At 45.1% G+C, this 16,181-nt stretch overlaps 1 protein-coding gene across 1 annotated transcript in view; it reads right to left on the reverse strand.

Moving 5' to 3' along the window:
• LOC119404970 (Na(+)/H(+) exchange regulatory cofactor NHE-RF2) overlaps positions 1–16,181 on the reverse strand; it is a 73,583-nt gene that overhangs the window by 4,164 nt on the left and 53,238 nt on the right. The window contains exons 2-4 of the mRNA XM_037671706.2: positions 7,470–7,838; positions 5,813–5,965; positions 4,575–4,664 (exon numbers count right to left, since the gene is read on the reverse strand). Coding sequence (XP_037527634.1) covers positions 4,575–4,664; positions 5,813–5,965; positions 7,470–7,838 — 612 coding nt within the window. The remainder of the gene's footprint in view (positions 1–4,574; positions 4,665–5,812; positions 5,966–7,469; positions 7,839–16,181) is intronic.

The following is a 16,181-nucleotide window of genomic DNA, read 5'->3' on the forward strand; positions in this document are numbered from 1 at the left end:
TATTGACTTCGGATACTTAGGGCAAGAAAAACGAGGACAAAATGAGAGAGCAAACACAAGTAGCACTAGTATTCCACTGATTAAATTGTCAAGAAACCTGGGATATATCCTGAACCCAGATCTGTAGCCGGGCGGGTGCCCTAAGGGCCCGTCTGACCCCCCCCCCCCTGAAATTTTGATGGAGGGGGGTGCTTTACCAAAAATAAATAACGAAAATAGGTGTTTTTCTCAAATAGTCAAGGCCTTCAGCAAGTGGGCCGCTGCTCCGAAAAAAATTCCTGGCTACGTGCCTGCCTGAACCAGCCACACATGCTCACTGCATTCACATTTTATCTAAAAAATTCAAGATCTTTTTCTGATAGTGCAATTGATGGCTTTGACGCAATTTTCCTTGGGCCTTGTGATCAATCACTTCCACTTCAATAATCTCTCGTTAGCTGGTCATTGTTATTTCCATAAGTAATTGTTCTTTAAAACACTGTCAACAGCCACACACCGTGCAATGCAGGCAAAGAAACCCTCCATGTTTTTTTAACATTGTTAAATGCCAAGTCAATGATTAACACATCTATTTTACTGGTGCATGTGGTTTCAACCATGTGTCAGAGGCGTGCAATCAAATGCATTTTCTGTACAACCAACACATATTCGTCCTTGTATGCTCATATTTCACAACAGCAAAATGTGGAGATGTGCAAGGCAGAATAGCGCTTACTTAGCTTATTGTGTGCACAGCACACCACCTTCACATTAGGGCACATCACAATTTTTTTTAAGGTTGTGAGAAACATGGTGAATTGCAATGCTTTTTTTGTTCTACCACGGCTGCTGGTGGAATGTGACGACAATCCTCACGTTGGTCTTTCTAACACTTCTATGCCAGCTAGAACATTGTCAGCACAGGCTGCATATGCAAAGCATCTCATTTGCGATTACAAAAATAATACGTAATAACACGAACGTGAGATGAACAAGCTTTTCACCAGGCATTCACGAAATACAAGAACCTCTCTCTCTTAACTAATTTATCACCTAGTTTTTATCTAAGCCATCTTTTCGCAATTCCGCATTGTGAAAATGCTCATAAGAATCTTTTGGCTGTTGTGAGCATGTCATTTATCATGGACCTCTGCCACATGGTCGGGCCTATATGGGCCAGACCAGTAACTACGCTAATGACAGACTCTTGAGAGCACTCTAACGATGTTAACACACTAAAGGATTTCTTAGTCTGCACTGTGGTAGTATATATTTCTGTTAACCATTTTCTCTAACAACAGTATGGTTGCTTGGGACAACTACGACAGCTAACAAGAAACATTATGAATAGTAGATTGTTGAAGCGAACCAGTTACCAGGCTTGCCAAATAGTGTGCATGAACGCCATCAATTACACCACCATAAAAGGAAAGTGAAATTTTGAGATGCAACACGAACGCAGTGAGTGAGAGAGGCTGATTCAATAAATATGTGCTAGGTTTCTTGTCAATCCATGATCATTTGAAAGCTATCACTACATGTATGCTTGTCTGTTTCTATTCTTCGGCTATGTATATGTAGGGCTCTGTGTTTTCATAGTTTATTTCTTAGCGGAAATTCGGCGTTTATCGGAGTTCAGTATTCATAACTCACCAATTCTCCAGAATTTGGAGTTTAATTTTGCATTATTCTCAATACCCCCAATATCTTCGATGAAATGATATTTGAACACGAAAACATCAGAACACACAAAGTGTATTTTATTTGTCTGAAAGGTTTGAACGCACAAACACATATACACAAAAGCACATATACTTGAATAGAAAGCACCTACATTTGTGCGTATTACAACCTTAAAGCATACTTTACAAAGTCAGTATATTCGATGCCGTCTGGTGTGCCTCAGTTCCACGTGAGGACCGTATATCAAGATGTTTCCTTTCGATAAAGAACGAAACAGGGTCACATTTTAATGTGATAGCGTTAAAGAGCTCGTTTTGCAGAAATTCCAGTCTCAGTGTCGCCGTCGTTGGTTGTGAACGAAAAATCAGCACTGTTCGCGACTGAAAATTCAAGATTGATGCAAATTAAGAAATAATAAAAAAAACTTCGCTTCGAATGGGAATCGAACCCAGGTCTTCTACGTGGCAAGCAGGTGTTCTCCAACAGAGCCATGTCATTGCTCGGAACTGCTTCCGAAAGAAATCCTATACGAATTGAACATAAAACAGCACGCTTAGACAGGACAGATAGTTACAAGAAGCACACAGACTATCTGTCTGTCCTTTCTAAGCGCGCTGTCTTATGTTCAAGATGTACCAACTGGCCCGTGAACAATCATTGTTACAGTTAATTTCCTATACGAATGTCATTTAATGCGAGGAGTCTCTTTGACGCATGTAATTTGCATGGCAGAAGCATAGAATCGCGCCAGGCGTCAAGACATGTGAACTGCACAACTAGTGAGCGGTTTAAAAGCCCACCCGTTACAAAGTGCTCGGATATATTTAATCATCATCAGCAGCAAAACCATACACAAAGTGAGCGGCTGCGTAGGTTCGCGTATTGCTTTATGGACACGTAGTGGGCACTTCGCAACTGTACTTGCAGAAACCATTCTAGGGTAGCTTTAAATGGCCAATGTTACTCGCACAGACATTCCTTTCCTTGTGGAATGGTTGAAGTGTCCACCGAGGAACAAAGTGAGGCTACCAACTGAGGAGGCGATGCAAACGGGGCCCAATACGCTATCGCATTCTACTCTGAAGCGAAGCTCAAGCGTCCTCAAACCTTTTCCCATTGAAATTCGAGTTTATCAGATAAGTCCGAATTGTCAAAAATTTTACTGGCAAGTGTTTATCGGATTTTTACGGATTTATCCGAAACCGCGGAGCCCTATCTATATGATGTCACCGGCAGATCTAGCCACAGACACTGGCTCACGGTGTGACTGCAACAACTAGATATCTGTTCGAAAAAAGAATTCTGATAGAGCTTTTGTGGAGCAACGAGAGAAGGCCGGCTTTAGGCAAGAAAGAAAAGCACCCAATGTTTTGATTTGGTTGAGCCGAAGCAGAGAAACAAACTTTTGGAATGCAATGTCATATCAAAGATACTTCTCAAAGTGCAAAGTACGAACAAGAAAACAAAATCACAGATGCTAATTCTCCCGATATAAGGAAGCAAGTGGTGTTGATGCTTAACTGCTTTTATTTTTGCTTTCTTTTGTCCTTCTGCAACATTAATCTGCATGACAATGGTGGCTACTTCATAGAGTCACACTGTCACTTAATCGCAGAGTTTCTAACCATCGTCATTTTATAAATGACACATGAACACTTGCTTACAGAGTGAGCGAAGGGTTTTGTTCAAAACAGAGCGCTCCAAGTATTATGCAAGATGCACCAGCAAATGAAAAACATTTTCCCACTGGGGTGCACTAAGGTATGCATAATAAATGAGCCTAGTTAAACACCTTATCCCAGTAATGAATCATGAAATAATACTTAGAATAGCAGTAGCACACTAAAAGATGGATACAAGAATAGAACATAGACACAACATGAGCACTGTTAAGTGCATATTAAACAAATACATTCAGGCTAAGCCACCTATACTAGCCGAATTATTTATGTTGATAATGTCGCATACTATATGAACACATAGTTGTGGCAGTCAACAAATTCGTGTTCAAAGTGTTCAAAATAATACACTAGACTCTCAATAATTCAAACTCTGATAATTCAAACTTTCGGTTAATTCAAACAAATTTTAAATTTTTGGTTGGCCCACTATGTTTTCAATGTATTTTAAAGTTGCTTCTTCAAACTGCTTCACTGCACAAACTCAGTTAATTCAAACTTTTTGCTTGTCCATGTCTGGAAATATCTGCTGCCTTTGTTGCTTCTAGCTGAACATTCACATTTTTCTGTTACTAACAGGCGCAAATAAAGCTGATTGCCTGCCTACAAGACGGACAAGCTAGCCGAACCTTGCACACCAAGAATCGCGTGCTGACCAAGAGAAAAAAAACTGTACGGTCTGGCCTTGATTTATCGCATGCCAAACGTTTCTTAAAGTCACTTTCTCTGCAGTATGCCATGCGAGAAAGCGTCCCAAGAATTAGAAGGGGCTAGCAACTGTTGTGGAACGCAGCACATTTTGTGTCTTAATTACACACCCACGCGTGCCTTGTATAATAACAAGTGCCAGTACTATCGCTGATGTCTAAAAATTTTACTGGCAATCATGCAGAGCAGTCTATGATGTTGCTGTGGCCCCGAGAAACAATAAACATCGCAGTGTTAGTTGGTGTGTTGCCCTGAGTCATATTTATGAGAATTTCTGATAATTCAAATAAAATCCTGAGGTCCTCTCATGTTTGAATTATCGAGAGTCTACTGTAATAAGAACTTCTAAAACTATCACAAAACTTCTGCTCGGGTAAAGTGCACCAATTCAGGGTACTTGTTGTCGTGTCCTTGCCAAATGTGATACGGCAGGGTTGTTCAAGTGAATGTCCTGTCTGCGACGGATATGAAGACAAATGCATGTTACACAAGACGTAGCGGCTGTCGCTGTTTGTTTCTGCCCACCTCTGTTTTTGCTGGCACAGGTTCAGGCTCTGAGGATCGGCTTTCCTCCTCTTCTGTGTCCTCCTTTCCTTCCAAGCCACTCTGCCGCCTCTGCACAATTGAGAACAAGCGGAGCAGTTGTGTTTACAAATCCGCATGCTATGATTTTCCCAGGTGAAAATGTTGCTCAGCCTCAGCGAAAAAAAATTTGATGGGATTTTACATTACAATTCTTTTTTGTAAGTTCACTGTTTATTTTCACTTGTGTTGCGTATTTTACATGCCGTTATAATAAATCCTTTTAATGTTATTGTTAACCGAGGGTCCCACTGCAGTCGCTTGACTTTGGGACCCTCGTCTGCATACTACTATCTACTAATTCTGTATTTTGAATGAATAAACTGAAACTGAAACTGAAACTGAAACTGAAACAATATCGAGATACAATAATGAGACATGCTGTAGTGGGGGGGCCCTACATTAATTTTCAACACCCTAGGTTCTTTAAACCGCGACTAAGTACACTCTGTTACAACCTAACAACAAAGGTTAGCACCACCCACAGAATCACAGGGTGCCAGCCCCTCACCTGTGACATACAGTTGTGCTAGCTGGTTCCTGCCCGAAACATAAGTGCTTTTTCTCAGCCAATGCAAATTCTACACATATTAAGAGCTCAAGGTTCATCGTAACTACCTAAGACATTATGTATGGCTGCGTAGCAATGTCAGAATCCCTGACGAAATTTACCAGGGCATTCAAGTTTCCAACCTAAAACCAGTAACAAAAACATGTGTCTGTATAGGAAAGTCAACTGTCTGATTCGTCAGAACTACTTGACGTCACGAAAGTTAGCCAGCGTTATTGTATGCAGCACTTATGCAAATTCTCTGTGCTAGGGGCAGTGACAGCTGTGGGCGGAGCTAACATTCTTTTTCAGGTTCTAACCGACTATGGTATAGGTACACGAGCATTTTAACAGTTCAAACACAATATAAATTTGGCCACCATGTCGGTGTTTCAAGCACGCGCCCTTGCGCTTGGCGGTGAAATGCCTTAGCTGCTACACCAAAAAGGCAGGTCACTCAGCCCCAGTTCTGTTTGGCTTTGTTCTAATGTGTGTGCTCCTGTGTGAGAGGCACAAAAGTCAAACACATGCATCTTTCGCACTATTGTCTTGAGTGCCAACACAATGATAGAATTCCTTGAGTGCCAACACAAGCTAACTGCAGTCACCGACACTGTAGTACACTTCTTACCAGAACTGGTGTGGGAGCCGACTGTGCTGCCTCGTCCTCCTGGGAACACTCGCTACCATCGGCTGCGGCAGCCATGGTTCCGTCACCTCCACTGGTAGCAGGGTTGAGCTCGGGGTTGCGGAGCCGCAGCACGTTGGCTTGGTTGCCATGTACCTGGATGCAGGTCGATAGATGCTACTTTAGCATTTTGCTCATACATAACAGCGTCACCTTCAAAAGCACGCAAAATTACACAGCTCTTCCTTCGTAAGTACTTCAGCTAAAAGAAGCCGGCGGAATGGCAAATTGCAACATAGTGAACAGCACAGACAATGGGACAATTTAGGAAACAGAGGTAGGACATGTATTTATCTTCCATTCTGTTCACCACACTGTTCTCTAGCTAGACCTATTTTGTACCATCATGTAGCTTAACACAGAATTTCAATGCACTGCACGGATCCCACCTTCTGCCTTTCTGGTTACCTCCTTCCTTCTTATTCTTTCAGATAGAAGATTTTATATTTAGACCCCCGAAAAGCAAATAAACAAATTAGGTTTACAAGTAAAACATGACAGGGTTATGACTGAGGTGCATCATGCACCAGCATTGTGAAAATCAGTGCGGTCTGTGATTTCAATGGAATGTGGCAAATGATTTCTATTTCAATGGGCTAGCGCAATGCTCAAAAGAAGGTAGCTATACACAAGGCAGCATAGAAACAACACATGCAATATTGAGTTCTGCATGTCAGCCAGAACTCTTTGTACGTTTAGAGCTTCATAACATCTCTTGCAGACAACGTTTTTAATTTGCTTTGATTGGACTAAACCTCGCTTTAGGACGTGACTTTAAGGCAACATGACATTACATTCATATAAAATGATAACATATCAAACGCTTTAAGTCAGAGGCTCATAGCACACGTACAAGAACTGCCACTCCATGGACCAAACTAATTTGCCAAATAAGTTCTGAATGCCAACAAGCTTTAAAAGAATACTTTTCCTTTCAAACTAACAGTGGAGATATCTCAGGTGTTACGTATTTGTTAAATTCATGCAGTCATGGTCAGAAATCCAACAGCAATTTGTACCAAGCATTATTGTTTTTTTTATACAACTAGTAATTCTGTCTAAATGTATGAAAAATATTTAGAAATATGCTCTTATCTGAAGTGGACAGCTACCAACACTATGGAGGCGATCACTAGCCCAGCCAAATCTGGAAATAAGGACAGTAATGCAGATTATTTTAATTATGGGGGATTACTTTAATGATGGGGGAGTGGGGCTCTCCCGAAATTTCGAGAACCTGGAGTTCTTTAATGTGCACCTAAATCTGAGTACTTGCACTTCACCTCCATCGAAATACGGCCGCCGCAGCCGGGATTCACTCCCGCAACCTTCAGGTCAGAAAAGGTAAGCGTAGCTTGTTTTCAGGAAAAGATGAAACCAATGTAATAACCTTTTTTCGATAATGAAGCTCCACGCTGAAGCCTCAATTCAATGAAAGAAAGGTAATGCTGTATTTGAAAACAGTCATCAACTGTTTCTACAACCGCAGTTCTAGCAAGTTACAGTAAGCGCTAACGCCAGAAGCATGGCCAGAAACTTTTTTCGGGGGTTTCAAACAACCACCCACCACCCATTGCTTACACGCCAACGGCTAACGCACCTGGATGTCCCGGTCGCGGTACCACTGCTCGCCCTCTGCCGTGAGCACAAGCAGCCGGGTCTCGTCGGGCACGGCGCGGATGCGCTCGACGATGTCGCGATGCGCCTCCTGCTGGACGTTGACGCCGTTCACCTCGACGATGCGGTCGCCCTCGCGGAGGCCCGCGTGCTCGGCGGGGCTGCCTTCGTCGATCTTGCCCACGTACTGGCCGCGCCGGTCCTTCTCGGCGTGCAGGTTGAAGCCGTAGCCCTCGAAGTCGCGCCACTTGGTCATGTGGCAGAGCCGCGGCTGCGGGGCGTCGTCGGGCAGATCGGCTTCCGCCGCCGCGTCACCGTCGGCGGTCGCCTTCTTGGGTTCCTCTGGTTCATCCTGCGGACATCGTGAGGACGAAAACGCGGATAAGTGAGCCGGGTACCGATGCGCGCGAAGCTGGGTTTCACTACAACCACGACGCAACGCCGCGTTAACGAACAAAACTCGGTTATTACGAATTTTTCGATAGTACGAACGAGTCGCGCATCCCGAAATTTATATCAATTGCTTCGATACGGCATTCGTACGCAAATCTAATAACAGAGAGCTGAACACGTATTCATGTTAAAAGACTAGGCGCGCAACACGGACACAAGAGAGAAAACACACCACAAAAGCCGACTAACAACTGAAAAGGCGCACAGCGTCGGAAAAGAAGGTAGACACAAACGCTTATCTGCGCATGCTCAGGCAAGAGGCGATAAGAAAATGTTTCTAAGAAGTGAGAGCGCTTCGTACTTGACATACAGGTTGCGAAGAATAATACAGAAATATTGCTTTGATCTATTACTTTTACCCAAAACTGTGTGTGTGTGTGTGTGTGTGTGTGTGTGTGTGTGTGTGTGTGTGTGTGTGTGTGTGTGTGTGTGTGTGTGTGTGTGTGTGTGTGTGTGTGTGTGTGTGTGTGTGTGTGTGTGTGTGTGTGTGTGTGTGTGTGTGTGTGTGTGTGTGTGTGTGTGTGTGTGTGTGTGTGTGTGTGTGTGTGTGTGTGTGTGTGTGTGTGTGCGCGCGTGTGTGTGTGCGCGCGTGTGTGTGTGCGCGCGTGTGTGTGTGCGCGCGTGTGTGCGTGCGCGCGTGTGTGCGTGCGCGCGTGTGTGCGTGCGCGTGTGTGTGTGTAATCTGAAGACAGCCATTTTCATAACTACAGTAGTGTATTACTTCTCGTTTCAACACACATTCATTTAGAATCACGAAATGCAGCCACTTCAACATTTCCTAACGAACACTTTTTTCATAAGAAATATGTTCAGAATATTTGCATCGTGGATGTGTATACTAGGCGATAAAAGATACCTTAAAGAACAAACAAAACCAACGTTCTATCAAATCCGTGACGAAGGTCGAAACCAGTGTGTATTAAACTCATATTGCGGCTTTATTTCCGTGATATACCGGTCAAAGTAAAGACACGGCCGATCCAGCATTCTACACCGTGCGTTTTTGTCAATTTAGCTTGAAATCTTTAAAAGAGTAAATATTATTTCAAGCGAGAAAACAAATGTTTTGAACTGAATTAACAACTACGAGTTAAGGTCGCGCGGAGATTCCCTTTGTTTCGCCTTCACTGCACATCAGGTTATCTGGGCCTGTCAAACGTGTTTTCCTTTTATTTACTCATCAGGCACTATATATAGAACGTTTGGCTGCGCAGCGGTCACGCATCGCAACGCCGCTTAATATAGGCGTGCCTGCGTTCCTTCCTGTTAGCTTTAGCTTATTCCAGCGCGATGTAACAACTGCGTGGCACTTTTAGCGCTAACAAAGACGATGACGGAGAAAGAAATATCAACTAGGCAACATTCAAGTTCTTCTCGAGAAAAGATCAATTTTCGGTGTCCCGAAAGGAAAAAAAAAATAAACTCACAGGTTCAAGACTTTTTTATCTAGACAAGGGGTCGAACCCGGGACCAAGGCGCATTTCCGGACCTGGCCTTATTGAAGGAGTTGGATAATAATAATATCTGGGGTTTTATGTGGGAGGCACGCCGTATAGTGGAGGGCTCCAGAAATTTCGACCATCTAGCTGGTGTTCTTTAACGTGCACTGCCATCGCATAGTACACGGGCCCCTAGCATTTCGCCTCCATCGAAATGCGAACACCGCGGCCGGGATCGAACCCGCGACTCTCTGGTCCGCAGCCGAGACTAATAAAGGAGTTGGAAGATTGCAGAATGAACGGACAAATCGAAGGCTGTAGACGCTTGAAGCAAACGCCTTGTTCGATTATATAAGACGTGCTTAAATCCGCAAGTTGAAGGAGCTCGGTCTCACGTACGGAAATATTCAATTCAATTATATGACATTATTACCTTGATGTAAGGCCAACGGACAAACACACACAAAAAAAAGGTAATGCGGCTCGGTGACGAGGGCCTGCACACCCTGACATGGCATAAATTTCACAAACATTTAGTATATTGGAAAATACAAAGAAATACGCGCGGTTAACGACCTACAGATGTCGACAGTTTGAGTCACGCTTAGATTACGTCACTTTTCGTTTAGCGTTAAACTTTCCTCCTCTTCTATATGACGCTGAGCTGTGCAATGGTCGCTACGGGGCTGAGAGCTTCTAGGAGCGCGGCCCACTCGCGGTTAATTGAGCGAACTTGGAAAGAATAACGCCCTTTAATTCCGGGAACCGCAAGACGTAAAAGCGAGGAGTGCGTATGCGGGTGACACGCCATGGCCTGGAATTTTCGCCCGCGCGTTTTCGCTGGCGAAACCGCGCTCTCGAAACGCGCCCAGCTGTCCCAGTTACCTAAGAGAAAAGTGAGAAAACAGACGCGACGTGCGCCCAGCCTTCCTAATTTTTATTTTCTTTTCTTTCTTCTAACAGAGACACACACCCGCTATAATATACGCCCTCGAATGAGATTTCGAGGGGTTGAACGTAACGTATACCCCTCATCGCGGCCAGAGACACATGGCTAATGTGATTCCTGGGACATAGAAGTGTCATAGACGTACGCCGCGCGGAAACTTGCACTGCGCCACCTTGCGTGCAAATTAGCAGCATGACGAACGCGCGACGTACTAAAAGCAAAGCAAGGCGTTCCCCTCTTCCTTTCTCCCCCCCAACTCTCACATCACTCTTCTTCACCCTCACCAATCTCTTCCACCACTTTGCTATAATATACTTTAAATGGCTATGCTATATGCTTTACACTCTTCACTCTTACCTCTTCACTCTTACATCAGTCCTCGCCCTCACTTCCCTTTCCCATATACTTGTTAAACTATAACGTACAAGGCTATGACATGCCTTACCCTCTCCCCTCCTCCTTTCCTCCTTCCTCAGCTTCACTTCCCTTTCCCAAACCCTTTCTGTACTATACAATGTATCACTGTGCTATTAAAACTTTCGCTTTTAAATATCCCACCGAAATCTCCGATGCTGACGTCACGGATTTCAGAGTGTCTTGTCGTATATTGGCCACATTGCCTCAACGAAATTTCCTGAAACTTCGTATGATAAGTATCTGGCTACCTCAGAAGACAATATTCTTCATTTTTACCGATTAGGAACTACGTGGGGCCCCAGAAGACGCCGTCAAAATCTATGACGTCACAGTGACCGGTGCGGCAATTTCAAGGTGGCGTCGCCACCCACGCTTCTTTTTTGCGTGCATTCTCGTTTACCAAGCGTCTTCTCTCGCAGCAGGCGTGGTGTTTTCGGTATCGTGAAACAGTAACTTACTAACACGAGAAAAATCGTTTTTTTTAGTGTCCCTTGAAAGGAGTACAGACACGAATTTTAAAAATTTTCGGATTGTTGCTCTAAATAAAAATACTGGTGTCGAGAAACTTGAAACGAGTATTGAGGTGCCTGGGAACGCATCGAATATATTTTAATAACCGCTACCTTAAAGAGACGCTTTCGGTTTTGATATCGAGGGGGCGGCTTCTCTGACGTTTCATAGCAGTGTGACGTCACAGGGATACAGAAACTCGCGACGTACTAGCGGTAAATCAGTCATCTGCTCGTGGTGCACACAATACCCGGAAACACTGCCGCTCCGGCGTCCCAAAGAATTACGTCATGATGACGTCACCGACACCATCTTGAATAATTTGCTAGTTCGGCGGCCTTTTAAAAGGGGCCGTAACTGAAGGTGAAATTGGCGCTAGTGTTCATGGAGATTCAAAATTAAAGCAGCCAATGGCAGCCTGCCGCCGTGCCGGCAAAGCGGTGCACCCCGCGCCGGCCGCGGAGGCCGCGCGCGCGCCGCGACGCTAGTTTTGAATTCCTCGAAAGTTCCGTTGTAGCATGGAGCGAGTGCTGAGAGCGGGCACCAGGCTGGCCGTGCAGGGAGGCTATGCTTGGCGGACACCTGCAAGTCTCCCGTTGTGGTTAGCGGGTCATTGCTCGCTCTTGAGACTTATCGGAGTGGGTCGTTATGTCAGCCGTGCTCCGTCGCCGCCATACAGGAGCCCGTCCTAGTCGCCGGCCTTGATATGAAGTTTCGTGATGTTCCGTTACATGAAGCGAGCTTTGGGCCGGCGTGTGGAGTTTTCGTGGTGTTTGCGTGTTGTGCGCTCTTGCCGCCGTGGTGGTTAACGGCACGCACCATTCGTACATCATGGAACGGTGCACGGATACTTCAAGACCGGCCGAGTTCCGCAAGATTCTTCGAGGTTCCGAAAGACTAAAGGTGAGCACGCGGCTTGCGTTCGCAGCCACACATTTACGAATTGCAGTTGGACAATACAGTTATTATTTTTTTAATTACGGCTGAATCGTGAAAAGCACGACGTTGCAGTTAACATCGCTGTTCCTAGAAGGAATGAAATTAAAGAACTTGAGACTCATAGTTTAACTTTTGCGTCTATGACAGAACTGCGTGATGGAAGTGCGTTTTGCTTTTTTTGCCTGTTTATCACTCGCCATCGTTTAAATACGCGTTCCTGAGACTGTATCGCAGCTTGCACTGAGCCGAGACGACGAAACTACGTTTGCCTCATGCGACTGCGTAATTTGTATCGTTGGAATTAATAGTTTTTAATTGCTTTATTTCAGGACGGAAACGTTTTCGGAGTATTCGAGAAGGCAAGAACTGATGCGTTTGCCCAAGGAGGGGTTAACAGCTGTAGAATCAGCGCTCTGCGAAGTCCCGATCCGCAACTCAAGTGGACCAGCTTTCTACCCTGCCCCCCAGTGCTTCTTCTCGGTGCGTGAATATGCTATGTACTTACGGCTGAAGAAGTAGTTTGTGTGTTTATATACTGTCTCTGTTATTGCCTATGGAAAAACCGCTCTAAGGATTCATGTGTAGGCATGAGACATGTCCTGTATGCAGAATTTTACTGTTTGTGTTTATCACAATGAAGTGCTCAGTGTACCCAACATGACGTCCTCCCTTCAGTGGCGTTATATTCAGCTAGGCATTGTATTCGCGGTGAAAGAAAAGCTGCGTATATGCTTATTTCACCTGGTCGTTGAGTAATACGCTTTTCTTCGAATGTCATGTGCTGCTGCATAAACTGACCATGGCCTGCATCCCGTTGCCACCAACTAGCTTTCAAGTAGTGTTCAAGTACCATATATTCTGTCTTGCTCTTTTTAGCGCAATGTACTTTTTACTGTGCTAAATCTTATCTTTTTCATTTTGTTTATCTGGTGAAGGTGTCCAGCATTTCATGTATATTTGTGCAAAATCTGAGCAAATATGTAAGTGGTTGTTTTGTGTTTTGTATCATTTCAACGGTTAATAAGTAAATAATTGCAATATTATTTCATATTTACATATTTTGCTCTTCGTTATGTTTTTGTCATGCACTGACACTTCTTTAAACTACATGATTACCTCTCATCAGAGGCTCCTCTGCACTTTGCTGGGTATTGCACCAAATGAAAATCGTGTTTCTTATATGTGTGTACGTCAAACGGCCTACACTTTTCAATGTGTTCGATTTTTTAATTTCTAAATTTTACAATGAACTTTTGTGTTTAGTCATGCACACACTGTGAATTCTTCCCTTCTGTTCTTCTCCTGAACTTGTATCGTGCCCCATTACATGCAAATCTTGAGTTTCGGAAACAGAACAATAAAAAGTGGTAACAGAAATGTTGTAGGTGGATTCATCCTTTATGCTCTAGCACATGCTGGCTGCGGGCAAACGCGAATGCGCGGCCTAGCACAGCACGCGCGCGAGGGCACGCGAACAAAAAAAAAAAAAAAATCCCGGCGTGGGGCATAGGAGAGGAGAAAAAGCAAGCGTACAAAATAAAAAACGGTGCGCGGCATGGGAGAGGAGGAAAAGCAAGCGCACAAAAAAAAATAGAAAGAAAACGGCGCGCGGAGAGGGAGGAAGAGGGGGTGGAGGCGAGCGGCTGTTGTTACTGTTGCCCTGACGACGTAAGCAACGTAATCGCCACGTCATCGCCCTTTGAGCTTGGCGGCCTTCTGCAAGGGGCGTAACTCAATAGCGCTCTCGGCGCTGTCGGCGCTTGCGTCGGAGGAGCGTTTGAATTTCGCGTCCTATGGGAGGTATACGAAGAAACCGACCCTTGGTGCACATAAACAACGATGAGTGAATTGTGGGCCAGTGACCTTGACAGTGAGTTCTGCGATTTAGGCTGCATGCAGGACGCAGATCTCGCAAACTCGGGAACTGTCTTGACTCGTCATGATAATGTCAATTGCAGTGGGACTGGCTTGCAGATGCTCAGCGACAAAAACTTCAAAGTCAAATTAAAATATTTTATACGTGTTCTCCGACTCTGGTGTGTGGACAGCGTTGACACTGCATACCAAGGAAACGAAAAATGTCCCTTTTGCGATGTCTCAAAATCGTGTCAGTACTCCTTCAAACCCTATGGTGATTGCTGTCCCTGCTGAAAACACCCCACTACAAGTTGATTACTGTGCGCATCAATAAACATTTCGTAGTCCGCGCTCTGTCATGTTCAGGATCTCTTTATGCTCTCGCTGCGCAGCACGTTATCACGTATTCCAGTTGCACAGGCTCTGGCAAGCCAAGCAACCGTGCGACAGCTGCTTCATTGCGATTTCGTGGTTCCCGGTCAGCAGAAAAAACAGAAGAAGCCTCGATCACTCAAGCATAGAGGAAACTGCAATGTTTAAGCGTCGCATATAAACTAAGTTGCCCAAACGGCGAAGGCTCGCAAGGGAAAGTCAAATACGTTGCCGCTCGGAAAGACAATTTTCCCGCGCACGTTGCAACCAAGTTGATGGGCTATATTTCCAGGAAAAACGTGCGTCAGTTCGTCAGACGCTATAAACTGTGACGTCACCGATTTCATAGACGCGGTATGGCCGTTTCGCGTCCCAGGAGGCATCGAGGCGACGATCTCGAAGATATAACGCCTGCTGTCGGTGACAGGACTACACTAGCATTGGCGAAGCCAGGGAAGGGAGTGGGGGTTCAATTCCTCCCCCCTCCCGAACCCCCTCCCCACGAAAATTTTCAATTTTTCATGTGCATATATACAAACATACACAAAGGTGGTATATACCACCTCCGTGTATGCTCGGCGGTTATACCGCAAGAGTGGTTCAACTGCCGCGGCCCGAGGTCGAACTCGCGACCTTCAGCTCAGCAGCTGAACATAGGTACACTAGTCTACGCGGCAATAAGTTTACTGCGGCTTCATGGCTTCGTATGTACGAACTTGAGGCCCGGTAACAGGCGCGCGAAAGATGTATAAAACGAACAGCTTGGTCAGCATCAGCCCCACAGAATTGCGAAGGCTACGTTCGTAATACCAAAGTATTGAAGGACTCTGGTAATACCCATCCATTGTATGGGTGCACGGACGAATTACAATCACACGGTGCCGTGCGACGTCTGGCGCGTAATTCGAACGTCGCGTCTTGCATATGTGACGTTTAATGTCATACACGACCTCCTCCCGGAAGGTATATAATCTTGTCGCAGCTTTTTGTCTTGTTTCTGACCTTCACGGCGCGTGATGCGAAACAAAGGTGAAATCATACATAAAAGCCAGGACCTCCCACGCCCTCCTCCACTACGTCAAGGATAAGAGCCGGCGCTAAAAACAGACGCCTCCGCAGCGTTCGCTATTGCGTCGCGACGAGAAATCGCCGCAAAAACAAGACACCCTCTTGCGGCACCGGAGAGTTGGTTGCGGCGCCTCGGATAATATAATATCTGGGGTTTTACGCGCCAAAAACCACGATATGATCGTAGTGGACGGCTCCGGAAAATTGCGACCATCTGATGTTCTTTAACGTGCACTGACATCGCACAGTATACACGGGCCTCAGGCATTTCGCCTCCATCGCGAAACGCGACTGCCGCGGCCAGGATTCGAACCCGCGACCTTCGGGTCCGCAGCCGAGCACCGTAACCACCGTAGGAGAATACAGGTCACTTTCGGAAGAGGCCAAAGGGCAGCCGGTGCCTGACGGGACCCGTCCTCTTAGAATCAGTCAGAGCGTGTGGCACTCGGCCATAACGCCACTTGAACAACATCGAACGCGTATGACCCTTACAAAAATGTGTTTAGACAGTCTATAGACTGTCTAATTTTTCGCACAGTCTATAGACTGTCTAAACCCATTTTTAGACAGTCTATAGGCTGTCTGAATACATTTTTGTAAGGGGAGGACACGTATTTTTATATGAATTTACCTATAATTGCGTTTGCACTCAAAAGACACGATATATCTTTTTTTTATTTACTCAGTTTTT

The sequence above is a fragment of the Rhipicephalus sanguineus genome, chromosome 9 (assembly GCF_013339695.2).
Source record: "Rhipicephalus sanguineus isolate Rsan-2018 chromosome 9, BIME_Rsan_1.4, whole genome shotgun sequence".
Classification (NCBI taxonomy): domain Eukaryota; kingdom Metazoa; phylum Arthropoda; class Arachnida; order Ixodida; family Ixodidae; genus Rhipicephalus; species Rhipicephalus sanguineus.